The sequence below is a fragment of the Heterodontus francisci genome, chromosome 19 (assembly GCF_036365525.1).
Source record: "Heterodontus francisci isolate sHetFra1 chromosome 19, sHetFra1.hap1, whole genome shotgun sequence".
In the NCBI taxonomy this organism is placed as follows: domain Eukaryota; kingdom Metazoa; phylum Chordata; class Chondrichthyes; order Heterodontiformes; family Heterodontidae; genus Heterodontus; species Heterodontus francisci.
The window spans coordinates 55,058,017-55,085,857 of NC_090389.1; the positions used below are offsets into that span (position 1 = coordinate 55,058,017).

General features: G+C 41.6%; 1 protein-coding gene across 20 annotated transcripts in view; it reads right to left on the bottom strand.

Moving 5' to 3' along the window:
- The window catches only part of slmapa (sarcolemma associated protein a), a 256,494-nt gene that overhangs the window by 68,404 nt on the left and 160,249 nt on the right, over positions 1 to 27,841 (bottom strand). For all 20 annotated transcript variants that reach the window (XM_068051661.1, XM_068051658.1, XM_068051673.1 and 17 more), the window contains 2 exons: positions 17,298 to 17,378; positions 16,252 to 16,311 (listed from right to left, as the gene is read on the bottom strand). In XM_068051661.1, coding sequence (XP_067907762.1) covers positions 16,252 to 16,311; positions 17,298 to 17,378 — 141 coding nt within the window. The remainder of the gene's footprint in view (positions 1 to 16,251; positions 16,312 to 17,297; positions 17,379 to 27,841) is intronic.

The following is a 27,841-nucleotide window of genomic DNA, read 5'->3' on the forward strand; positions in this document are numbered from 1 at the left end:
CATTTCGGGACAGAATGAAGCACGTACACACATACATAAATAAGCTTTAGCTACAGCAATTTAATAAGTTAGTGCATTGACCTACCAGTCCTGTTTTTGAGTGCTTTAATTTTGTGGAAGTGGAGGGAAAGGTGAAGGAGAGGAATGAATAAAGAGCTATTCACCATCTGGAGTGAAACTGCAGTGCACACTCAGCATTTAAGTTGCAGTTGCACTACTAGGGACAGGTGATTTTTGAAGCACATAGCTCCACAAATCTTTATTTACAAATATAAATCTGCATTTGCTTAGCAATTTATTGGAACTTTTCATACAGTAAATACAAATATCAATTCTGAATAATTGGGCATATAGAGAATAAATTCACAGTATTAATAAACTACTGTAACAATAATGCAAAAGATATATCTCGCATTGAAATCTCCACAAAGATGTACGAAACAGAGAATTTTTTTTGAATTTGGTTGATCTGTCTTATTGTTAGCAACTTTACGAAGAATATAAAAGGCTGAACGATGGGCATAATTTGCATAATTACATACATTTGCTTGAACGTTCTACTGGGGCAGGTTTTATATTGAAGAGGCAGACTACACAAGAATGATCTTAATTTCTCTTCTAGTAATGGCAAGAAAAAGACAAAACAACTTCTAATTTCAACAACCAATTCATTTGTACTTAATGGAAATTGTCATACTAATAATAATTAAGTATGCATTACATTGGCAAACAATTCATATTATTGAACAGATATTTCAAAAGTTAATATTTTAAAATTAATTGATTTTACAACTTGATAATGCATGATGATCGCTGGATATAAAAAAACTGCCAAAATAACAATGCAACTTTACGTCAATCTCAACAAATCTCTCACTCCCCCGCCACCCTGCATCCCAAGCAGAATTTTGTTTACGTAAATGGTGATTCAAGTGTCCTGGTGTGTGATATGGTACAGAGGCTGAATAGTTAGTATTTTGAAAGACACATAATATTGAGTAGATCATTCCTGCTACACAGACTAACATAAAATGTGCCCTGCACATTACAAATTGGAGGAAGCCTTTTAGGATATTTACTGCTTATCCTCTATGCCACCTCACCCTCCAAATTAAGCTTTCATGGTCTCGACATAATTTTGAATAATCAGTTGCGTACCTACTCCTCTATCAGTTACCAATTGCACATATTGTGCTTTAAAGAAATATACAGACTTAACAAAATGAATTGCTTATATGGAAGCATTTATATATTAGATTTACAAGTCCAGTGATTGCAAAATAATTTTAAATGCTCAACATAGGTTTCCATAGCTACATTCCTGAACATTTTTCAAGCTACAAAAGATGTCAAGTCCTGAGAGAGTTCTCCCTGACCTCTTTTTTCCGGTACATTGATGACTGTGCCAGTGCTACTTCCTGTTCTTGGCCAGAACTGGAAAATTCCATCAACGTTGCTTTTAAATTCCACCCCTCCCTAAACACTGCTTGGTCCATTTCTGATTTCTCAGTTCCATTCCTTGACTTCTCCATCTCCATTTCTGGGATAGGCTGTCCATCAATGCCTACTACAAACCCATCGAATTTCAAAAGCTTGATTATACTGCCACCCAACCTGCTTATTGTAAGGACCCTACTTCCTTCTAACAGGGGGTCTTGCAACCAAAACCTCTCAGTTTAGACCAGAACTGAAAGGGCTGAATAGCTGGAAACGAATTGTTGGGATACCATGTTGCTACTGCATTCCTGTTTCACCAGCCCACTGACAAGTAGGAGCTAGCAGGGACACTTTGAATGCCTGATTTTCTTCATGACCTTGATGTTAGGGATGTTGGTCTAAATTAAATGTCATTATGGCGAAGCTCAAAGACTTTGGGACTCTTATTTGGTTTTGGAGCAAGGACTGCAAGTATATTCTGGAAACTAGTGAAAATTGTTATTTTGCTTGTGTTCATTTTACTTCTTAACAAACCTGATTTATAGTTTTGAGCCTGAGACATACAATCTGAATTATTTCTCCAGCTATCGAAAGACTTAGAAAATATGAAGCAGCTTCTACTTCATTAAATGATCTTATCAGTAGCATATGGGGTTTATTGGTCAGTAGAAGCATTGAAATTTTCAGATGACTTAAAATACAAGGATATGCTTTGGTTCATAAGAAATATGTGCCATCTTTTAAAAAGTTTCTTTGTGCTTGGCAAAAAAATAAGTTCCCAGAGGAGTCTGAATTGTAATGTCTGGGAGTGAGCAAACACTCAACTAACGAAATGGTTCAAAGCTCTTAAATAATTAAAATAAAACTTAGTTTATCAGACCCACCGGCCGTCCATGTCTCCGTTATAAAGACGTCTGCAAACGTGACATGAAATCGTGTGACATTGATCACAAGTCGTGGGAGTCAGTTGCCAGCATTCGCCAGAGCTGGCGGGCAGCCATAAAGACAGGGCTAAATTGTGGCGAGTCGAAGAGACTTAGTAGTTGGCAGGAAAAAAGACAGAGGCGCAAGGGGAGAGCCAACTGTGCAACAGCCCCAACAAACAGATTTCTCTGCAGCACCTGTGGAAGAGCCTGTCACTCCAGAATTGGCCTTTATAGCCACTCCAGGCGCTGCTTCACAAACCACTGACCACCTCCAGGCGCGTATCCATTGTCTCTCGAGATAAGGAGGCCCAAAAGAAAGAAGAAAGAAAAAAGATACTGAATTGCAACCTTCTGCTAACTCACTATCAGCATTGCTAGATTGTAGAATATTAATAAATTTCCCATGATATTGCACAAGGGAATCAAGATCTGTACAATCTTGAAAGGTTTTATCTTAAGGCTTCCAAACAATATGAGAACAAATTGTAAAACTAAGAACAACGAAAACTTCCAAAAACACAAACGAAAAATAACAAACTGAAAAGAGTGCAAATCAACAAAAATCATAGCTTGTTAGTAAGAGAAAGCCTGTAAGCTGACAGATACCCCAATTATCAGGGGAGAAGAAAAAATCAAATTCTAAACACATGAAAAAAGGTGCAAAAAAAAAACCTTGATTGGCTGGAGTGACAGAAAACTTTCAGAAACTGTTCCTCAGTGCCACCCAGTGGTCAGTGTTTACAACCACATTCTGAAAGCAAAACTGAATGTGAAATGGCATGTCCACACTTCCCAATCATAAATGTTGACACAAAAGCATCACCAAAAATTGACAACATGCATTTGTGGGCATGAATTGTATTCCTACTCAAGTTTTTTTTAAAAATGTAAAACTATCTCAATTTATTATTGTATGGTAAGACCCCTGACTTAGTGGTAGTACAAGAGCAAAAATACTGCAGATGCTGGAAATCTGAAATAAAGACAGAAAATGTTGGAACTACTCAGCGTCTGGCAGCAGCTGTGGAGAAAGAAAACAGAGTAACATTTCAGGTCGATGACCTTTCACCAGAACTGGGAAAAGTTAGAAATTAATAGGTTTTAAGTAGGTCAAATGGGGGAGCAAGAAAAAGAACAAAAGGGAAGGTCTGTGATGGGCAGAAGATGGGAGACATTAAATGACAAAACAGTTGGTGGGCCAGTGCCAAAGGGAATAATAATGGAAGCAAAGAGACACGAGATGTGTCCAGAGGTATAAATGGCAGAATAAAGAACATCTGCCGTACGAAAGCAAAACAAGAGGAAACAAGATTAAGACTGAAACAATGCAAAGAGAAAAGGAAACAAGATGGTGATGGGGTTGGGTGGGGGAGGCAGAGATTATGGTCTGAAATTGTTGAACTCAATTTTGAATCCAGAAGGCTGCAAAGTGCCTAATCCAAAGATTAGGTGTTGTTCCTTGAGTTCATGATGAGCTTCATTGGAACACTGCAGTAGGCTGAGGGCAGAGATGTCAGGATGACAGAAGCTCAGGGTCCTGCTTGTGACTAAGCAGAGCTGTTCCGCAAAGTGATCACCCAATCTGCGTCTGGTTCCCCAATGTACAGCAAACCACATTGTGAGCAGCAAATACGGTATATGCCAAATTGAGAGAAGTACACGGAAATTGGTGTTTCACCTGGAAGGAGTGTTTGGGGCCTTGGACAGAGAGGAGAGAGGAAGTAAAAGGGAAGGTGTTGCATGGAAAGGGACGAGGTGTTGGGGTAATTGATGAGTGGACCAGGGTGTCATAGAGGAATGGTTCCTTTGGAATGCTGAAAGGGGAGGGGAGAGGAAGATGTGTTTGGTGGTGGCATCATGCTGGCGGTGGCAGAAATGGTGGTGACTGATCCATTGAATATGGACGCTGGTGGGGTGGAAGGTGAGGACAAGGGAACCCTATCGTGGTTCTCAGAGGGAGGGAAAGGGGTCGGAATTGGTCGAGGGCCCTGTCAACCATGGTGGGGGGAATCCTTGGTTGAGGAAAAAGGGTGACATATCTGAAGTGTGGGTGTGAAAGGTTGCATCATTACAACAGATGCGACGGAGATGAAGAACCTGGGAGAATGGAATGGAGTCCTTACAGGAAGCAAGGTGTGAGGAAATGTAGTCAAAGTAACTGTGGGCTTGTAATACCTTTGCCTCTGAGTCAGAAAGTAGAGGATTAAGCCCCACTTCAGACACTTGAGCACATAATCTAGGCTGATAGTTCAGTCAGTACTGAGGGGTTCTTGCACTGTTGGAGGTACTGCTCTTTGGCCTCTCAAAAAGATCCATGGCACTTCAAATTAGAGCAGGCCAGTTCTCCAAGTGCCCTGGCTAATATTTATCCTTCAAGTAGTATCACTAAGAACAGATTATCTGGGCATGTACCTCATTACTGTTTGAGGGATTTGTAAGAAATTAGCTGCCACTGTTCCTACATTACAACAGTAACTATAGTACAGAAGTACTAATTGGCTATGAAGCACTTTGGGACCTCTTGAGGGTACAAAAAGATGTATAAATGCAAGTTCTTTCTTATGCAGTGAACAAATTCAGGATCACTGTGAAGCAGAAGTAGCACAGTGGTAAATGTGTAATAAATTGATTTAGAAATTCTTCAAAAAGGTATACGTTGTAATATTAGAATTATTTCCAAGCAGATCACTGATTTATACACTAAGTCAAAGATAAGATTCTCATCAAGATCTCAACTTTAGATATTTACCAATCAAAATTCTTCAATTTTGAGCTACAGTCCACAGATCAAAAACAATATCACTGTAAGGCCACCATGTACATCCCATCCTATCTGCACTACTACAATCAATAACTCCATGTCCCCAAGTAGAAAATAATTATGGAAGGTTAACATAATGATGTGATTGGACTAGTAATTCAGAGGCCTGAACTAATGATCCAGAGACATATGTTCAAATCCCACAAAGACAGTTGGGGAATTTAAATTTAGATAATTAAATAAATCCGAAATAAAAAGCTAGCATCAGTAATGGTGACCATGAAGCTATTGTTAGTCATAAAAAACCCATCTGGTTCACTGATGTCCTTGAGAGAAAAAAAATCTCTCACCTGGTCTGGCCGATAAGTAACTCCAGACCCAGAGCAATGTGGTTGACTCTTAACTGCCTTTGAAATGGCCTAGCAAGCCACTCAGCTGTCAAGAAGATGGCTCACCACCACCTTCTCAAGGGCCATACAGGTATGGGCAATAAATGCTGGTCTTGCCAGCAACATCCATGTCCCATGAATGAATAAAAACAATCATACACTTCTCCCTAAACTGCAGTCCCAGTGGTACTTTTTCGGTCCCTGCCGTACATTGTTCCCCAGACATCAACTCCATCCCTCTCCCTGGCAACAGTCGGAAGCTGAACAAGACCATTTGCAACCTGGGATGAGCTTCTGATCATACATCTACTCCATTGCCAAAACCACCTATTTCCACCTGCCCTTCCTCACCTCATTTGCTGTTGAAACCCTTATCCTTGCATTTGTTATTTCCATACACAACTATTCCAATGCTCCCCTAGTTGGCAACGTATCTAATTTTTTTTTGGAGTGCGCAGCAGATTTGTTTAAGTGCACGGTACCTTCAAACTTTTTGCGTGGCCATGGACATACACACACAATAATTTAAAGGGGCTATAAAAACAAGAAATGCCGGAACCACTCAGCAGGTCTGGCAGCATCTGTGGAAAGAGAAGCAGAGTTAACGTTTCGGGTCAGTGACCCTTCTTCGGAACTAAAGGGGCTAACTTATGCACAGCCTGCAAGGAACTTTTGAGTTGCTGCATAGCCGCGCAGCTCAGAGGTTACATTGCTGGTCAGCTTCCCATCCACCCTGCATAAACTTAAGATCATCCAAACCTTTCCTGCTGGTATCATAACATGCAACAAGTCCTATTCACCCCTGTGCTCACTGACCTACATTGGCTCCCAGTCCAGCAACTCCTCGATTTTAAAGTTCCCATCCTTGTTTTCAAATTTCTGTATGGCCTCGCTCCTCCCTATGTGCGTAACCTCCTCCAGCCCAACAACCACCCAAAACCTTTGCGCTCCTTGGCAAAGAAATCATTGGATGGTCATTTGAAGGAAATAGACTTGCAGGGGTTACAGGGATCAAGCGGGGGAGTGGGACTGACTGAATAGCTCTGTGGAGACCCAGCATGGACTTGAAGGTCAAATGGCCTCCTTCTGTGCCGTAAATGACTCTATGATCCTTCTATTCTTGTGTCTTGCACATCCCTGATTTTAATTGCTCCACCATTAGTAGCTGTGTCTTCAGCTACCTTGAACCTAAGCTCTGGAACTGCCTCTCTAAACTTCTCTGCTTTTCTTTAAAACCTACCTCTTTGACCAATCTGTCCTAATACCTCCTTGTGTGGCTTGATGTCAAATTTTGTTTGCTAGTACTCCAGTGAAGAACCTTGGAACGTTTACTATGTTAAAGGTACTTTTTGAATGCAGGTTGTTGTTTGAAATCACAGCAACTCCCATGTGCCATGACACCTGATGCTTTAAAATAAAGCAATTGAACGGAAAGTGGAAATATACCAATGTTCATACATTATACAGAACGGCCTGATATGTGTCAAGAATAATAGATGGCCCATATCAACTAATCTAATTAGTGGTAATATATCCCAGTTTGTAACACAAAGAAATGTATATGCACATGCAGATACAGAAATGGGTTTAAAAGCTCTTTCTCTTATTTAAGTTTGCAGCAGCCAGGCTCAAAATTTGTCAAGTCGGTTATTAATGGAAATGGAGACTGAGCTGAGTCCTCCAGTGTGCTGGCCACAGAGTAGCTGCAGCACACATGCTTGCCACATTATATTAACAGTACGCAAGCCTCAGAGTTGCGTGTCTTTGACAATTACCACACAATCAACAATGATGCCAGCATTCTTGGGAGCCAAAGGAAGAGTATCATGAAAAATTAGATCCAGTTTATAAATGTTCTAAAGAATGACCACGTTTCAATCTCTATTAACGTTTGCCAAAACCAACAACAGTTGATCATCCTCAATGGTTCACTTTTACATTTAGAAACATAGAAAATAGGAGCAGGAGTAGGCCACTCGGCCCCTCGAGCCTGCTCCACCATTCAATAAGATCATGGCTGATCTGATCGTAACCTCGACTTCACATTCCCGCCTACCCCCGCGAACCTTTCACCCCCTTTCTCATCAAGAATCTATCTACCTCTGCCTGAAAAGTATTTAAAAACACTGCTTGCACTGCCTTTTGAGAAAGTTCCAAAGACTCATAACCCTCAGAGAAAAAATTTCTCCTCATCTCTGTCTTAAATGGGCAACCCTTTATTTTTAAATCGTGACCCCTAGTTCTAGATTCTCCCACAAGGGGATACTTATATGTTTCAATCAAGTCACCTCTTTTCTAAATTCCAGCAGATACAAGCTTGGCCTGTCCAACCTTTCCTCATAAGACAACCTGCCCATTCCAGGTATTAGCCTAATAAAATTTCTCTAAACTGTTTCCAATGCATTTACATCCTTTCTCAAATAAGGAGACCAATACTGTATATAGTATTCCAGATGTGGTCTCACCAATGCCCTGTATTCAATTTCCTTTGCAATAAATGATACCATTCTATTAGCTTTCCTAATTACTTGCTCTACCTGCATACTAACTTTTTGCGATTCATGCACTCGGACACCCAGATTCCTCTGCATCTCAGAGCTCTGCAATCACTCACCATTTGGATAATATGTTTCTTTTTTACTCTTCCTGCCAAAATGGACAATTTCACATTTTCCCACATTATACCCCATTTGCCAGATCTTTGTCCACTCCCTTGCAGCCTCATGTCCTTTTCACAAGTTACTTTCCGACCTATCTTTGTGTCATCAGCAAATTTAGCAACCATACCTTTGGTCCCTTCATCTAAGTCATTTATATAAATTGTAAAAAGTTGAGGTCCCAGCACAAATCCCTGTGGCACACCACTTGTTACATCTTGCCAACCAGAAAATGATCCATTTATGCCTACTCTCAGTTTCCTGTTAGCTAGCCAAAATTCTACCCCTGCCAATATGTTACCCACTACACCATGAGCTTTTATTTTCCGCAATAACCTTTGATATGACACCTTATCAAGTGCCTTCGGGAAATCTAAGTACAGTACATCCACCGGTTCCCTTTATCCATAGCACATGTTACTTCTTCAAAGAACTCCAATAAATTGGTTATACATGATTTCCCTTTCACAAAACTATGTTTTCGGATCAGAAACACATCTCCAGTGGGAGGCTGATTGAAGTTAAGATTTTCACATGGGCTAGCCCTTAACTGGTACGGAGACGAGATTCCTGGCCAATTCGAGCTAATGGAGCCAGGAACGGAGGTGGGTCAGAAGAAGTATGGGGCTCATTTTGACACCCCACGTCAGCCATCACTGAGGATGCCGGTTGTCCTAAGTGAGAAATTTGCTTTCCACAGCACCAGAGGGAAGCAAGATGTCACAGAAGAGCCTGGCACCTAGGGTAGGGCTGCCCTTGCTTCATCAGTATCAACCTGGATCTAATGCTGGAAGCAATGAGGGAGAGGAGGGAGGTCCTCTTCCCAGAGAGTGGCAGGCGGAGGTCACCTCATCATGCAGCACCTCTATCATCCTCTTCTGCCTCCTCTTCCTTCTCCTCCCACACCTCCTGATCCTCTCTGGATGAGCTCGCTCGTACCAGGGCCTCACCAACCTCAAGGTCCACACCTCCCTGGAGGGCCATGTTATGGAGAGCGCAGCAGACCACCAAAATGACTGAAGCCCTTGCAGGAGGGTACTGGAGGCACCACCTGACCAGTTCAGGAACTGGAATCGCATCTTCAGATAGTCTGCTCAATGGTTGTCCTACTGAGCAGGTGGCATTGGTTGTATCACCTCTGCATCTCTGTCTAGGGCTCCTGCAGAGGGGTGAGTAGGATGAAGGAGTCTTGGCAGCTACCAGGAAAGCGAGTGCATACATGGAGAAAGCTCCTGTTGTGGCCACAGACCAGCTGGATGTCGAGGGAGAGGAAGCCCTTCCTCTTGAAGAATCTGAGTGGGCAGTCACTGGGTGCCTTGATAGCTACATGGGTGCAACTGACGATACCCTGCATCTGGGGGAATCCAGTGATGGAACCGAAACCTAATGCCCTCTGCATCTGCAAGGCTGCATCTGTCATGAAATGAATATACTGTCCATCTCTGGCAAAGAGGGCATTAGTGACCTGTGAGATGCAGTAGTGTGCTGCCATTTGTGAGATGCCACTAAAATCTGCAGCTGATCCTTGGAAGTAGCTAGAAGCAAAGAAGTTCAAGTTTCAATGCCCAAGTGCTGAGTGTCCACTCTCCCCGCCACCTGCGCAGCAATAAAGGCACCCCCTTACTAAATTGTGAACAGCATTGGTACCAGCACTGATCCTTGTGGAACATCACTTCCCACCTTCTGCCACTCCGAATAACAACCCTTTACTCCCACTTTCTGGCTTGAAGCCAGCAAGCAATCCATTCTGCCACTTCCATTATTTTTTCTACCTACTTTAGGTAAGGGTATAAGAGATAGGAACAGAGGCAGGTTCATGGAGTTGAAGTACAGATCAGCCACGATTTAATTAAATGGCAATACAGGCTCAAGGGGCTGAATAGCTTACTCCTGCTCTTCTACTGCAGTTTGAAATTTATGTACAACTCTTTGTCAAATTCATTCAATTAGATCTTCAGATATTGTACAATTATGGCAGCAGCCATTCCAATAAGCCACTATACATTAAACTCTGGTAATTCTGCTGTGAGTGTATCATAAATGTAATTGTTCAGTGAAGCCATTACACATTGCTCCGACTTGAATAATATCATGATGGACATTGAAGGGTGTGGTGGCTTTAAGGAAAAAGGAGGAAGAAACCCAGTAGAGAAAAACAGTAGCAGTAGAAGAGCCCAATAAATTGGAGCCATTGCTTCCTTTTGTACACACCAACATTTTGTTGCCCTCCAGCTTAAAGTAGATACTATAACTTAACTGCATACTTCTTGCTTTTAACCCTACTACACAGAAAACTGGGGCACTGTACTGGCATGAATAACAACAGCATTAATGTATCTGACATTGTAAAAACAAAAAAGATTTCAAATTAAAGTTCAATATAAACTGGATTTCATCCAATCCATAATGATTTTTCAGGGCAATTACTTCAAACTGTAAGCTATAAAGTTATACATATGCATTTTGTTCTGGTCCACTTGGATGATACTTAGCTTTTTTAAAATTAAAAAGCTCTCATCCAAATATTCCAGGCTTCCCCAAAGATACGTATGGTTCCTGTTTAATTTTTTGAAATATAACTGGTTACAGGTCCGTGTACTCTGGGTGGGGGACTTCAATGTCCATCACCAAGAGTGGCTCGGTAGCACCACCACTGACCGAGCTGGCCGAGTCCTAAAGGACATAGCTGCTAGACTGGGTCTGCAGCAGGCGGTGGGGGAACCAACACGAGGGAAAAACATACTTGACCTCGTCCTCACCAATCTGCCTGCCGCAGATGCTTCTGTCCATGACAGTATTGGTAGGAGTGACCACCGCACAGTCCTTGTGGAGACGAAGTCCCGCCTTCACATTGAGGATACTGTCCATCGTGTTGTGTGGCACTATCACCGTGCTAAATGGGATAGATTTCGAACAGATCTAGCAATGCAAAACTGGGCATCCATGAGGCGCTATGGGCCATCAGCAGAAGCAGAACTGTACTCAACCACAATATGGAACCTCACAGCCCGGAATATCCCCCACTCTACCATTACCATCAAGCCAGGAGACCAACCCTGGTTCAATGAAGAATGCAGGAGGGCATGCCAGGAGCAGCACCAGGAATACCTCAAAATGAGGCGTCAACCTGGTGAAGCTACAACCCAGGACTACTTGCATGCCAAACTGCGTAAGCAGCATGCGATAGACAGAGATAAGCTATCCCATAACCAACGGAATAGATCTAAGTTCTGCAGTCCTGCCACATCCAGCCGTGAATGGTGGTGGACAATTAAACGGAGGAGGTGGCTCCACAAATATCCCCATCCTCAATGATGGGGGAGCCCAGCACATCAGTGTGAAAGAGAAGGCTGAAGCATTTGCAACAATCTTCAGCCAGAAGTGCCGAGTTGATGATCCTTCTCGGCCTCCTCCTGAAATCCCCAGCATCACAGATGCCAGACTTTAGCCAATTCCATTCACTCCTCGTGATATCAAAAAATGGCTGAAGGCTGAAGGATACTGCAAAAGCTATGGGGGCCCTGACAATATTCTGGCAATAGTACTGAAGACCTGTGCCCCAGAACTTGCCGCACCACTAGCCAAGCTGTTCCAGTACAGCTACAACACTGGCATCTACCCTGCAATGTGGAAAATTGCTCAGGTATGTCCTGTACACACAAAGCAGAACAAGTTACCACCCCATCCGATTACACCCCCGGCCAATTACCACCCCATCAGTCAACTCTCAATCATCAGTAAAGTGATGGAAGGTGTCATTAACAGTGCCATCAAGCGGCACTTGCTTAGCAATAACCTGCTCACTGACGCTCAGTTTGGGTTCCGCCGAAGCCACTCAGCTCCTGACCTCATTACAGCCTTGGTTCAAACATGGACAAAAGAGCTGAACTCAGGAGGTGAGCTGAGAGTGACTGCCCTTGACATCAAGGCAACATTTGACAGAGTATGGCATCAAGGAGCCCTAGCAAAACTGAGGTAAATGGGAATCAGGGGGAAAACCCTCTGCTGGCTGGAGTCATACCTAGAGCAAAGGAAGATGGTTGTGGTTGTTGGAGGTCAATTTCTGAGCTTCAGGACATCACTGCAGAAGTTCCTCAGGGTAGTGTCCTGGGCCCAACCATCTTCAGCTGCTTCATCAATGACCTTCCTTCAATCATAAGGTCAGAAGTGGGGATGTTCGCTGATGATTGCACAATGTTCAGCACCATTCGTGACTCCTCAGATACTGAAGCAGTCCATGTAGAAATGCAGCAGGAACTACACAATATCCAGGCTTGGGCTGATAAGTGGCAAGTAACATTTGCCCCACACAAGTGCCAGACAATGACCATCTCCAACAAGAGAGAATCTAACCATCTCCCCTCGACATTCAATGACATTACCATCACTGAATCCCCCATTATCAACATCCTAGGGGCTACCATTGACCAGAAACTGAACTGGAGTAGCCATATAAATACCGTGGCTACAAGAACAGGTCAGAGGCTAGGAATTCTGTGGCAAGAAATTCACCTCCTGACTCCCCAAAGCCTGTCCACCATCTACAAGGCACAAGTCAGGAGTGTGATGGAATACTCTCCACTTGCCTGGATGGGTGCAGCTCTAACAACACTCAAGAAGCTCGACACCATCCAGGACAAAGCAGCCCGCTTGATTGGCACCCCATCTACAAACATTCACTCCCTCCACGCACAGTGGCAACAGTACAGTGTGCACCAACTACAAGATGCACTGCAGCAATGCACCAAGGCTCCTTAGACAGCACCTTCTAAACCCGTGACCTCTACCAACTAGAAGGACAAGGGCAGTAAATACATGGGAACACCACCACCTGCAAGTTTCCCTCCAAGTCACACACCATCCTGACTTGGAACTATATTGCCGTTCCTTCACTGTCGCTGGGTCAAAATCCTGGCACTCCCTTCCTAACAGCACTGTGGGTATACCTACCCCAAATGGACTGCAGTGGTTCAGGAAGGCAGCTCACCACCACCTTCTCAAGGGCAATTAGGGATGGGCAATAAATGCTGGCCTGGCCAGTGATGCCAACATCCCACGAATGAATTAAAAAAAAAAACCAATTTATCAAACACGTACCAATTTACCATTTAGCACACATAAAAGTATAATTGAAGTGCATCAATTTGCCTGTTTAAGATTCTTCCAAGTTTTGTGTAATATTTTGACTGCTTTACTCAAGAGCACTACATATATGACAACACATCCCAAAACTGGACTGATTTACAATAGTTTTGTTTTACTGTGACAAAAATTAGAAAAATGTTGACTGACAGTTGCCTTCCTTCAAGCCATCAGCCATTTTTCTAAGACTCCAGTTTGCTGATATACTTAGGATACAACAAAGGGCGACTCAGTAGCACATAAAACCCTAATGAAAATCCATCCCATAAACTACAATTCAAGTATAAATAGGTTTTTCACTTACAGGCGTGCTGCAGGTTGCATTTTTAAAAAATTAACTCTTTCCTTCAAAAGAAATACTTCCCATAAAACAAACATCTACCAAGGCCATCAAATGTTCATTTCTTCCTCCTATTGCTCCAACAAATTTTCATTGGAGGTTTTCTGAAAAAAAACTTCCGTACTGACCAGTCCCACCAAGAGGATTGCTTCGTACAAGTAATCACAATCAAAATGGCTGTCGTGATTTTTAAGCACACCAGAACAAAATTACACATTGCCCATGGTCAAGAAAGTGACTGCATGGTTCCAACACAGAATCAGATTGGTATTTTGGGTGTATCACTTGATGCAAAGCAGCCGTTATATAGTAAATACTGGCAATTCAATCAACAAGTGATGTATCTGAAATCTTTTAAGCAATCCAAAAAGGGGGGACTGAATGTGAGGAAACTGACACACATTTTAAATGAAAAGCAATTGTTGCTGTTCTGCATTAGTGAGGCAAAGATAAAACATGTAACAGTCATTTAAATTTCATCAGAATCGGGCCGCCCGGCCCAGGCCAATCAAGGCCCTTGAGTTGCCACTTAACGGCCTGGCCCGCCTCCACGCAGATTTTATGTGCGGCAAGCAGGCGTCCTGGACCCAGGAAAGGCCGCCTGGTAAAAGCTGGCAGCCTCTCAGGATGGGCCCTGAAAATTGGGAACAGGGTGCCTGATTGAGGGCCACCCCCGTTTCCCCAACCACCCCCAGGACCCAACACGCACCCACTTCCCCTCAAATGACCACCCTTGCCTCGCCGGGGCCCGACCGATTACCCCCGGCGAGGCAACCAAAACTTCCCTGGACTCCTGGCTCCATGCCTTTGGCTAGGCTGCAGTCCCAACAGTGGCCACCGCTCCCAGTGGTACTGCTGGGACTAAGAGCCAATGAGGCTGGACTTACTCCCTCATGCAGCTGGAAGTCTCGCCTCGAAACAATTAATGCCTGGGGACCCATAAAATGCGGGACGGATTCCCAGTGAGGTGGAAGCGGGTTCGCCACTGACTTTTACGTTGGTGGCCAGCTCCCATCCGCCCTATGTAAAATCCAACCCCATGTTTTTATTTTCAATATAAATGGAATCGCACTATATGATCAATTGTCTGCCATTTTACTCGTTTCGAGCAAGATTTTTACTGGGCTAGATAGTCAAATGTAACTGACTTTAAGTACTTCTATTGCTAGCGGTTCCTTTAAAAAAAAAACTTTGCTATTCTAGACTATTACAACAGTGTATCCTTTCTGTAATTAAAAGAAACCCAAATGTAGTTTTAAATCTCCAAATCTAAATACAAATATGAACAAGAAAAACATTCTGAACCAATGCCTCTTCTAGTGGTTGGATCTTTGTGCATTCTGAAAGTGCCTATAAAGAATACTGTTCAACCATATAATCCTGTTGAAAGCATAATTTTATTGCTTGAAAATTAATTTATATGTACACTGCTAGCAAAACTAAACTGGTGGATACATTTAAATACAAGATATCATGAAAAGTCAATTAGTTGGAGAATGATCATGCATTAAGAAAGTTTTATGAGGAAATGATTAAACAAATAAACTGCACAGTATAAGTCCATATATAGTCAGAAGGCAAGCAGGCTTCTGTTACTGGTTAAGCTTTAACTGCCCAGAATATGTCGCAGTTGGCTTCCCTTTAATCTCCAGTGGATAGTAATAAAATTCATTGTACTTCAGCAAAGAAGCAGTGACAACATTAGTCTGTTTGTTTGTGCTACTAAAGCTGTTTTATTCTGAGAAAGTGTCAAATGCAATAACATTTTCTTTAAAATTGCTCAGCTGCAATCCATTGGAGAAAATCTTTTCATTCTCTGACACCATCAGGTCCTTCTCTATAAAGCCAACTGTTTTAGAAAATATTAGCAGATTAACACATATCAGATGATTAGAACTCCGACTGTGAACACAAAATATTTAATGCTGAATGTCCCACGCCCCACAGAAAATAAAGTGGTGCCCAATGCTGCAGTAAATTGGTTAAGTCACAGAATATGACAAGTTCTCATTCCTGAACACTAGATGTCACTTGAAGAGTCTGCACTCATAAAAGCAGACAAAGATGCAGTGGCAGAACAATTTGAACACAAATTGACCTGCATCATTCACACACATAGTTGCTATTTGGAAGGTTAAAAGTAGCATGAGAGGGATTTTGGATCAATTTACCTGTGCGCCTAAAAATGTGCAGAATTGAGCAATAAAAAGAATGGGACAACTTTCAAAAACACTCCATTACAGTTATATCCATTTTCTGTATTCATTTTAGAGACAACACATGAACTGAATTCAATTAGTAACATCGAAGTCCTTATTTTTAATATGAATAAATCTTTGTCATATAAGATTTAAAACTTTTCTGTGTGAACGCTGATAGTTAACATACTTTAATTACAGAAATACTGAAGCCTAAATCGAAAGGAAACGAAACAAAATTATGTTCAATTAAAAAAAATGTAAACAAACATTGACTAATGATAGCCACAGAAGATTAAAGACCAAAAGCCTCTTTTGGAACAGAAAAACTCTACAGTTATAGTGGCTACTTAACACTAAATTATAAAATATATTTTAAAAAATGAAAAGCAAAACCTTACCTTTTAATAATGAAACTTTAGTTAAAGATTCATTCAGTTCCTGTTCATCCATTTGGCAATCTGTTTTAGTTTAAAAACATGAGTTTAAACTTATGTCGCAACAGTAATGTTACATAATTTCTTACAGTATCAAAGCCTCCTGAAAGAACCATATGTCACAGCAAAACCATCTGCAATTTAATAGGTGGTGAAGATATGGTGTAATAATATTTACACCTGCCCCCGCCAAAAGAGGTGCTGAATAGCAACAAAGTTTAAACGACTCTAAAAGGTTCTGAATGTTATATACTGTTAATTCTTGAAGACATATTTGGCAAACAAGGTATGTGATGCTGATTTATCACAACAGACTTTTGTTTTTAACAGATTAAAGATCAAAAGTAGAGGGAATTTTGTTTGATAAAACAAAAATGTGCCAGAGCTTGAATAGTTTTAGTTCTTATTTAATAATTGAAGCATTTTAATATTGAATATTTGTATTAAGCAATGCTATCTGACATGGCAAAGTGAATATTTCTCATGGTTTTGTAGGAAACAAAAGAGAGTTTGAGGTTCAAGGAGCTATAAAAATAAGGAAAAACTTTCTGTAACAGAAAAGGACAACTATTAACCCTTATCGACAACTTAAACAAACAGACGTTTAAAGCAGATAGATCTGAAATGAAAAAGCAAGCACTGTCTAAATTCAACCATTTTACAAACTGCACTGGACACAAAACACTCCAATTCCACTTAAGTGAAAAAGCAGCACAGCAAAACTTCAGCAGTAATGACACAAACAAATTTTTCATTTTAATTCAGACTTTGCTGAACAAATCTGTTTGCACGCTTGTACACAAATACCAAACATAAGGTGGGTTTCTCATTATAGGGTTATCTAAACCAGTTCAATAGAATTTTTAAAGAATTGATTAAAATACTACACAAGACAAAATAAAAAAGTGTATTTTTCAAATTTAGTCTATGATCATTTAAAAAACAAACATGTGGTCGCCTTTTCTTAAAGCATACCTTTGCATTTTCATTCAATAATCATACAAAATTACCTGTAGTGTCTTCGCTGCTCCTGTCCTTACTTGGGCTGAGTGTGTCAGACATATCAGATTCCTTTGCTTCCAGTTGATTTTCTGAGTAGACAGAATAGTCCACTATAAACACCGGGGAGCATACTATACTTCAATGAACAAAGCCAAGTCATTTGTTTCTCTTCACAAATTGATAGTTGGTTGCTAAACCAAATATACACAATTAAAACGAAAATGTTTGTAAGATTTTTAGAACAAAAGCTAGAATTATAAATTAAAATAACTGTCCTGAAAAATAATACACATGGACACTCCCAAATCGCCTCAAAAAGTTGGCAGCTTCTCTCATATTCCACAAATGGTCACATAACCATGCTGACGCTTCAACTAAGCACACAGCTGCCTGACTAAAATAGTCAATGCTTTTTTTTTGGGAGATAAGGTCATTTCCCTGCAAATTGGCTGATGCTGTAGAGCAAGTTGTTCTCACCAGCATTTTGGTAAATGGCCATATAAAAGAGACAATGCTCAATATAAAGTTTTCATTATTTCTTGAATGCCTTCATAACTTCAAATTAGATATGAATTTCCTAAAATTCTTTGCATGACTTGTCATAAACATGATATAGCTTTTTGCAAGTCAGATTTTACAATTTAATAGGACTAACGATAACTCCAGTAAATTCCTGGGCTTTTTGTTCATGTTTCATCACATGACATTTATCTGATGAATATAAAGCTAGACAGGTGACAGGAGTAACTTTACAATTAAAGCACTTAAAACTATAAACCTTCAAAACTTGACTTTAACTTTTTCCATCCATATTCTATGTATTTTACCCTTTCTCTCTTATTACATTAGTTCTGAATGTACTATATTTTGACCTTACAGTGTTAAGCTAAACATAACCCCTTCCCTGAACCTACACATCCTGCTGTCCACTTTGAAAACTGGGCTCTTAAATGACTTCCAATTGTTGCTTTCAGAGATTCTAACCACATTAACTCAGGAGTTACTCAATGGATCGCAAGTCACCCAAATGAGCAATTGCCAGCAGAGATTACTGACTGTATAAAATTAAGTTTTTATATGGAATAGTTTTCTTGTTGAGTTCACAGAATAAACTACCAGCTAATATATAAATGGTGAATTTATTTCTATCTTATGGTGGTATGAGAACATAAAGCAAAAACTGTATGTTCCATGTAAGTCACAGCTCAGAATTCTCCACATTTAATTTCTGACTTTGGTTGCACAAACCAGAGCAAGAATAAAAGGTGGAGACCCTTTTCTGCAGGGAAATGAAAGTGCAAGTAAGTACAGTAGTCATGTCACCCTCACACTGAGCAGCACTACCCAAGGCCCAAGAACCAACTATCCTACATCACTTTCTCCAGGGTATGGTTTGTAGCATTAGATGAAGCAAAAGTTATAAAAAGGACAAAAGGCACTGCCTTCTTAATCCAGGTGAAATTCCAAAACCCATTTTAGCAGTATTTTCAATGGAAGTGAAGGATTTCCATATTCCAAAACTCATGGGCCTTTCTTCATGAAAACAATTTTTCAGCATTTTGGTATAGAAACCAGAGGCACGAATGTGGCAACTTATTATGGAAATCAGGTTCCGATCTCACATTGAGACCCTTTACTTGGGCTTGACATGCCAACTGTGTAACAGCCCCGACAACCAATTTTATCTGCAGCACCTGTGGAAGAGTCTGTCACTCTAGAATTGGCCTTTATAGCCACTCCAGGCGATGCTGCACAAACCACTGACCACCTCCAGGCGCTTACCCATTGTCTCTCGAGACAAGGAGGCCAAAGAAGAAGAAGACATGTTTAGCTACGCGCATACAATCAAAATAGTCATCAAAGATCATCCATCCACAAAATGGTTAAAAGATCAAGATTTCATGCCATCTGTTGAACGATGGATCTGAACTGAAACTCCGAGGGTTGAATTTTACCAGTCCTCCAGCGACAGGGTGGGAAGTGTCAGAGTGACCTCCAAGCCTGTTTGTGAAAAAGACACTGAAACTTGGATGCTTTGGTGGAGAATGTTTATTGCTTGCCACAGAGCTTACTACTCCTAACACACTCCCACCAGTGCTGGCTGGCTCTTTATATATATATATATACACATCTGAGTACAATTAACTAATCAACACCTGTTCACCCTATTAGCTTCAACTACTAGGTATTTAACATTCATCAGCAGAACTTATTAGACACTAACAGATTCCTCTCTTTTCTTTAAATGAAATACACATATATACATAAAACTAAAAAGAGAGATAAAATGATGCATTCTTCTTTATCTTACAGTATTATACCATCAACCTTCAACAGCACCAGCCATTAACATACTGTATATTCCCTCCGTTTTTATTTTAAACAAAAAAAAACTTGTTTAAACAATTATAAAGCAATCTTAACATAAAAATTTCCATGCTCTATCAACTCATTGTAACACAAGATGGCTCTCTTCGAGGACATCCAGCAATTTCTTTGAACAAGCACTTCTATTCGTAAAACAATCCAACAACTCGCGCGACCTATTTTATTTTGGAAATTTTGTTTCGTTCCAACCTTTCTTTTATACTCACGAGATCAATGCTCAACCTCTTTTCTGTGACACTTTTTGTCGAATGGACATTGTCCCAGAGAGAATGGTCATCTATATAGCATTCTATAGGAAAATGTTTCTCTGATTGCCTCATAAGAGTTCCTTTAAAATACTCAATAAATACATACCCATATCTATAGCTTCTATCAATGCAAGTGTCTCAGCAGCTAAGGCGCTTTATCCTCTATTTTCTTCGATTCCCAGGCTAATGGACAACATCAATCATTTATTCCCACCAAAAATACAATGAACCTTGCTGTGCTCGCATAACCATTGGGAAGATTAGCATGCAAGGCATCACTAAAAATGACTAATGTCATTTCTTCTGGGTCACCCAAGGTTGAAAACTTGTGTACATTTGTCTAAACTCAACTTCTTCAATGTCTTAAATAAAAGCAAAATACTGCGGATGTTGGAAATCTGAAATAAAAACAAAGTGCTGGAAAAACTCAGCAGGTCTGGCAGCATCTGTGAAGAGAGATGCAGAGTTAACATTTCAGGTCAGTGACCCTTCTTCAGAACTGGCAGATATAAGAAATATAAAAGATTTTAAGCAAGTGAACAAGGTAAACGAGACATACGAAAATCCCGTCAGAGAGAAGGGCAGAACTTCTTCAAGGTAGGCATTCCTGGAAGAGACATGGCAGTGAATTAAACACTAAAATAACAAAAATACTGCGGATGCTGGAAATCTGAAATAAAAACACAAAGTGCTGGAAAAACTCAGCAGGTCTGGCAGCATCTGTGGAGAGAGAAGCAGAGTTAACGTTTCAGGTCAGTGACCCTTCTTCAGAACTAGCAGATATAAGAAATGTAAAAGATTTTAAGCAAGCGAACAAGGTAAAAAATGTCTTATTTGTTTTCAACACTTCCGCAACAGCAGCACGTTTCAGTATGGTGCTCAAGTCGAATACATCATAGCATGCATCCAATCTAGTTTGTGTGCACAACCAGTTTAATTGCCAGATTAAGCTCCTTAACTGGTCTGCTTCTTCCTTGGTTGCAGTCTTCCTTTTGTGAGGATCTGGCCCGATTTATCGGGATCCTATTAACATTCCCGAGGTAAGACTGTTGGTTTAGGGTTACTCCCAACTTAGTCTAACGCCCAACCCTATATAATTAAAAACTCTGGAAGCCCGACTTCCAATTTTAAATTCCTTTATAACTTTATCTACCACAAATTTCTCAAACGCCGCAGATCTTTTTGTTTTGCATCCTTCACCAACTTACCATCTAACTTGCTAGTAGCCACTCGAGCTTCTCTATCTTAAGGGCTCCGACTTCTTGTGGCACTCCTCGTCTGCTCTTTGGTCTTCACTCTGGTTAAACTACGTCCCCTACTAGATTTCCTATCCCTTTCTGGACTGCCACTACTCGACCTGTCCCTCCTACGACCAGACTTCCTCTCAAGTTCGTGACCTTTTCCTTGGACAATGATCATCGTCAGGCCCACTGTCTGAACTTACAATATGTTTTCTGCTCTTCCACATTTTTACTTCGTTTTGCCAATCCATAGGTCTGCTATCCTGTCCCTTATCTTGCACATTCAGCCAATGTTTGTAGTTCCCTGTGGTCTTTCCTGCCCTTCCTACAATGGTGGATTCCCTCCATTCACTATCCCCTTCTGGCATATACGTTATTCTAGTCCCAACAATATTGGCGACCACGCTCTGGAAGTGGTTCAAGAGTTCACCTACCTAGGCTCAACTATCACCAGTAACCTGTCTCTAGATGCAGAAATCAACAAGCGCATGGGTAAGGCTTCCACTGCTATGTCCAGACTGGCCAAGAGAGTGTGGGAAAATGGCGCACTGACACGGAACACAAAAGTCCGAGTGTATCAGGCCTGTGTCCTCAGTACCTTGCTCTATGGCAGCAAGGCCTGGACAACGTATGTCAGCCAAGAGCGACGTCTCAATTCATTCCATCTTCGCTGCCTCCGGAGAATACTTGGCATCAGGTGGCAGGACCGTATCTCCAACACAGAAGTCCTCGAGGCGGCCAACATGTAGTATCTAGTGAAATACCTTTGCTGTTAAGTAAACTGTCTATGAAGAAAGCTCAGATAAAACTGGGTATGGAACAAGTCTTTGGGAGATCTATAGATTTGCAGTTTACACAGTTGGGACATTATTGTATTCCTTTAACAAGACCTAACATCTCTATGCAGAATGTTAGAGGTATTAATGGCATCTGGGGGTAGGGATTTAAAGGAGAAGAGGCAGATTATTTCAAAATGACATTGACAGTTTGCACACCCATCTTGTCATTGATTGAAGCTTCTGTTATAAAATGCAGGGGTAATAGATGATGATGACACTAAACTTATCGAGGATATCAATGAAAAATGTGATCTGAGAAAAAAATACAGGTAAACGCCATCGTGACCCGTAGCGAGTCTCCCCTTAGCAAGCGACTTTAATGAAACCGTAGCGATGGACTTGAAGGAATGGGATAAAAACAAAAACATTTTTCTTCTACACTTTATAGACATAGCAATGAGATTTTTTTTGGTCAACTGTCATTTATAGTAAAGGCAAAAAGTAATAGTGGACAAGATAATAGAAAGACGGATAGGAACGGGACTGGGAGCACCAGCTAGATTTCTAACTAACAGTGGAGGAGAATTTGCCAATGATGAGTTCAGGAGTATGTGTGAAAATATAAATGTTGTAGCAATGCACACGGCAGCAGAAAGTTCTTTTAGTAATGGGATTTGTGAGAGAAATCACACCGTGATTGATGAAATGCTCTGAAAAATTTTAGCTGACCAACCAAATTGTAAATTTACAACTGCAAACAAAATTTGAATGAATTTTTTGAGGAGGTGACTAGGTGTATAGATGAGGGTAAAGCAGTTGCTGTAGTCTACATGGACTTCAGTAAGGGTTTTGATAAGGTCCCACATGGGAGATTGGCCAAGAAGGTAAGAGCCCATGGGAGTCAGGGCAATTTGGCAAACTGGATCCAAAATTGGCTTAGTGGCAGGAAACAGAGGGTAATGGCCGAGGGTTGTTCTTGCGATTGGAAGCCTGTGACCAGTGGTGTACCGCAGAGATCAGTGCTGGGATCCTTGCTGTTTATAGTGTACATTAATGGTTTAGACGTGAATATAGGAGATATGATCAGTAAGTTCGCAGATGACACGGAAATTGGTGGTGTTGTAAATAGTGAGGAGGAAAGCCTTAGATTACAGGACGATATGAATGGGCTGGTAAGCTGGGCAGAGCAGTGGCAAATGGAATTTAAGCCTGAGAAGTGTGAGGTGATGCATTTTGGGAGGACTAACAAGGCAAGGGAATATACAATGGATGGTAGGACCCTCGCAAGTACAGAGGGTCAGAGGGACCTTGGTGTACTTGTCCATAGATCGCTGAAGGCAGCAACACAGGTAGATAAGGTGGTTAAGAAGACATATGGTATACTTATTAGCCGAGGCATAGAATATAAGAGCAGGGAGGTTATGATGGAGCTGTATAAAATGCTAGTTAGGCCACAGCTGGAGAATGTATACAGGTCTGGTCGCCACACTATAGGAAGGATGTGATTGCATTGGAGAAGGTGCAGAGGAGATTCACCAGGATGTTGCCTGGACTGGACCATTTCAGCTATGAAGAGAGACTGGATAGGCTAGGGTTGTTTTCCTTAGAGCAGAGAAGGCTGAGGGGGGACCTGATAGAGGTAGACAAAATTATGAGGGGCATAGATAGGGTAGATAGAAAGAAACGTTTTCCCTTACCGGAGGTGTCAATAACTAGGGGGCATAGATTTAAGGTAAGGGGCAGGAGGTTCAGAGGGGATTTGAGGAAAAAAAGGTTGTTGGAATCTGGAATGCACTGCCAGAAGGGGTGGTAGAGGCAGAAACCCTCACAACATTTAAGATGTATTTAGGTGAGCACTTGAAACGTCATAGCATACAAGGCTTCGGGCCAAGTGCTGGAAAATGGGATTAGAATAGATCGGTGCTTGATGGCCGGCACGGACACGATGGGCCGAAGGGCTTGTTTCTGTGCTGTATAACTCGATGACTCTATGCTCTGGCTTGGGCAGTACATGCAAAAAATATGCTTCAAATGGTTGGGGCTGCAGCCCCTGTCAGTTAATTTATGGCAGGAACCCAAAAATACCTTCAGTAATGTGGGATCATCGCCCAGCTTTAGGGGGGACTAGAATTAGTTCCATTTTTGTGGAACATTTGAATGCCATGCATGCAGGGAGCAGAGCATTTGTTAAGAAAAAGTCAGGAGAGCTTTGAGGTATATCATCAGGCCATCAGAAAAGAATTTTTATACCGGGGACATGGTGTATTACAAAAGAGAAGGGCAGAAAGAATGGAGAGACCCAGGGAAAGTTATAGGCACTAATGGCAAAGCAGTAATTTTGCAACATGGCAACCAAACAGTTCAAGTACATTCCTCGCGTCTTATTGGCACTGATTATACATTGACAGAATCTGAACAAATGAGGGAAACTGATGATGCACCATGTACTTCGCATACACATATGTTGGAGCTTTATGAGCAACAGATTTTGGCAGATAATGGGCAAATCGAGAGAGGACAATTTGAAAATGAAGATTGCGATAAGGCCATTTTTCCCAAAGGTCAACTACTGAAAGTTGGGACTTCTTTCGGGCCTCCTTATCTCGAGAGACAATGGATACGCGCCTGGAGGTGGTCAGTGGTTTGTGAAGCAGCGCCTGGAGTGGCATTAAAGGCCAATTCTAGAGTGACAGGCTCTTCCACAGGTGCTGCAGAGAAATTTGTTTGTCGGGGCTGTTGCACAGTTGGCTCTCCCCTTGCGCCTCTGTCTTTTTTCCTGCCAACTACTAAGTCTCTTCGACTCGCCACAATTTAGCCCTGTCTTTATGGCTGCCCGCCAGCTCTGGCGAATGCTGGCAACTGACTCCCACGACTTGTGATCAATGTCACACGATTTCATGTCGCGTTTGCAGACGTCTTTATAACGGAGACATGGACGGCCGGTGGGTCTGATACCAGTGGCGAGCTCGCTGTACAATGTGTCTTTGGGGATCCTGCCATCTTCCATGCGGCTCACATGGCCAAGCCATCTCAAGCGCCGCTGACTCAGTAGTGTGTATAAGCTGGGGATGTTGGCCGCTTCAAGGACTTCTGTGTTGGAGATATAGTCCTGCCACCTGATGCCAAGTATTCTCCGAAGGCAGCGAAGATGGAATGAATTGAGACGTCGCTCTTGGCTGGCATACGTTGTCCAGGCCTCGCTGCCGTAGAGCAAGGTACTGAGGACACAGGCCTGATACACTCGGACTTTTGTGTTCCGTGTACCGCGCCTGGAGGTGGTCAGTGGTTTGTGAAGCAGCGCCTGGAGTGGCTATAGCATAGTTAGGGGAATAGATACTGTTCCCTGCAGCAAAGATAGACAGTCCCGAAGGCTGTGTTGCCTACCTGGTGCCAAGGTTAAGGACATCTCTTCTGGGTTAGAGAGGAACTTGGAGTGGGAGGGAAAGGACCTAGTTGTTGTGGTCCACGTAGGTACCAACGACATAGGTAGGACTAGGAAAGAAGTTCTGCTGAGGGACTATGAGCAGCTCGGGGCCAAATTAAAAAGCAGAACCACAAAGGTAATAATCTCCGGATTACTACCTGAGCCACGTGCTAATTGGCATAGGGTAAATAAGATTAGAGAGATAAATGCGTGGCTCAAAGATTGGTGTGGGAGAAATGGGTTCCGATTCATGGGACACTGGCACCAGTACTGGGGAAAGGAAGAACTGTTCCGTTGGGATGGGCTTCACTTGAACCATGCTGGGACCAGTGCCCTGGCAAATTGTGTAGCTAGGGTTGTAGATAAGGCTTTAAACTAAATATTGGGGGAGGAGGTTTCAATTGAAAGTAAGTTTAAAAAGTCGATAAGTAACGAGAGAGCAGAGCTGCAGGGTAATGAAGGGGCATACATCAATCAGAGTGTGACAGGAAGGGACAGAGAATACAAACATAAAAGTACAGCAGAAATTAGAACCAGAGTAGGTAGAAATGGTGAAGAGTTAAAGCTTAAGGCTCTTTATCTGAATGCACATAACATTTGTAACAAGATAGATGAGCTGATGGCTCAGATAGAAACAAATGAATATGATTTGATAGTTATCACAGAGACGTGGTTACAGGATGACCAAGACTGGAAACTCAATGTTCCGGAAGAATAGGCAGAAAGGAAAAGGAGGTGGGGTAGCTTTGTTATTAAAGGAAGGGATCAGTGCAGTTGTGAGTAATGATATAGGTGTAATAGATCGTGATGTAGAATCAGTTTGGGTGGAAATAAGGAATAGCAAGGGAAAGAAGTCACGGGTGGGAGTGGTCTACAGGCCCCCGAGGACTTGCCTCTCTGTAGGACAAAATATTCATCAGGAAACAATGGAAGCGTGTAAGAAGGGCACTGCAATTATCATGGGTGATTTTATTCTGCATATAGACTGGACAAATCAAACTGGCAAGGGTAGCATGGAAGACGAATTTGTAGAGTGCATCAGGGATTGTTTCTTAGAACAATACGTTGCAGAACCTACCCGGGAACAGGCTATTTTAGATTTGGTAATGTCTAATGAAGTTGGATTCATAAGAGATCTCGTAGTTGAGGATCATCTCGGGGGAAGTGATCATAACTTGGTAGAATTTCAAATTCAGTTTGAGGGTGAGCAACTCAGGTCTCAAACCAGTGTCTTCAACTTAAACAAGCGCGATTACAGAGGTATAAAGAAAGAGTTACCTAAAGCGGGCTGGGAAAATAGACTACAGGGAAAATCAGTAGAGGAGCAGTGACAGACATTTAAACAGATATTTCATAACACTCAGCAAACATTTATTCCAATCAGAAGGAAGGACTTGATGAGAACGATGAATCACCCGTGGATAACAAAAGGAGTTAAGGAGAGTATCAAATCAAAAACAAAGGTGTACAAATCGGCAAAAGCTAGTGGTAAGCCACAGGATTGGGAATTTTTTTTAAGAAACCAGCAGCGGATGGCTAAAAAACTAATAAAGAGGGAGAAAATTGATTGAGAATAAATTGGCAAGAAATATAAAAACAAATAGCAAAAGCTTCTACGGATATATAAAAAGTAACAGAGTAGCTAAAGTAAGTGTGGGACCCTTAGAGGATGAGACTGGGGAATTAATAAACAGGGAAATGGCAGTTAATTTCAACCAATATTTTGATTCGGTCTTCACGGTGGAGGACACCATAAACATCCCGATAATAATAGATGAGCAAGGTGTAAATGAGAGGCAGGAACTTGTAACAATCTCTATCACGAGGGAAAAGGTGCTGGACAAACTGATGGGACTAAAGGCAGGCAAGTCGCCAGGACCTGATGGCCTACATACAAGAGTTTTAAAAGAGGTGGCTGCAGAGATAGTGGAGGCATTGGTCATAATGTACCAAAACTCACTGAATTTCGGTAAGGTACCAGCAGATTGGAAAACTGCTAATGTGACGCCGATATTCAAGAAAGGAGGGAGACAGAAAGCAGGAAACTATAGACTAGTTAGCTTAACATTGTCATTGGGAAAATGCTAGAGTCCATTATCAAGGAAGAAATAGTAGGACATTTAGAAAAACATAATGCAATCAAACAGAGTCAACATGGTTTTATGAAAGGGAAATCATGTTTGACAAATTTGTTAGAGTTCTTTGAGGATATAACAAGCAGAGTGGATAAAGGGGAACCGGCAGATGTAATGTATTTGGATTTTCAGAAGGCGTACGATAAGGTGCCACATAAAAGGTTATTGCACAAAATAAGAGCTCAGGGCATTGGGGGTAATGTGTTGGCATGGACTGAAGATTGGCTAACACACAGAAGGCAGAGTCGGGATCAATGGGTCTTTTTCAGGTTGGAAAGCTGTAACTAGTGGGGTGCCACAAGAATCGGTCCTAGGGCCTCAACTATTTACTATCTAT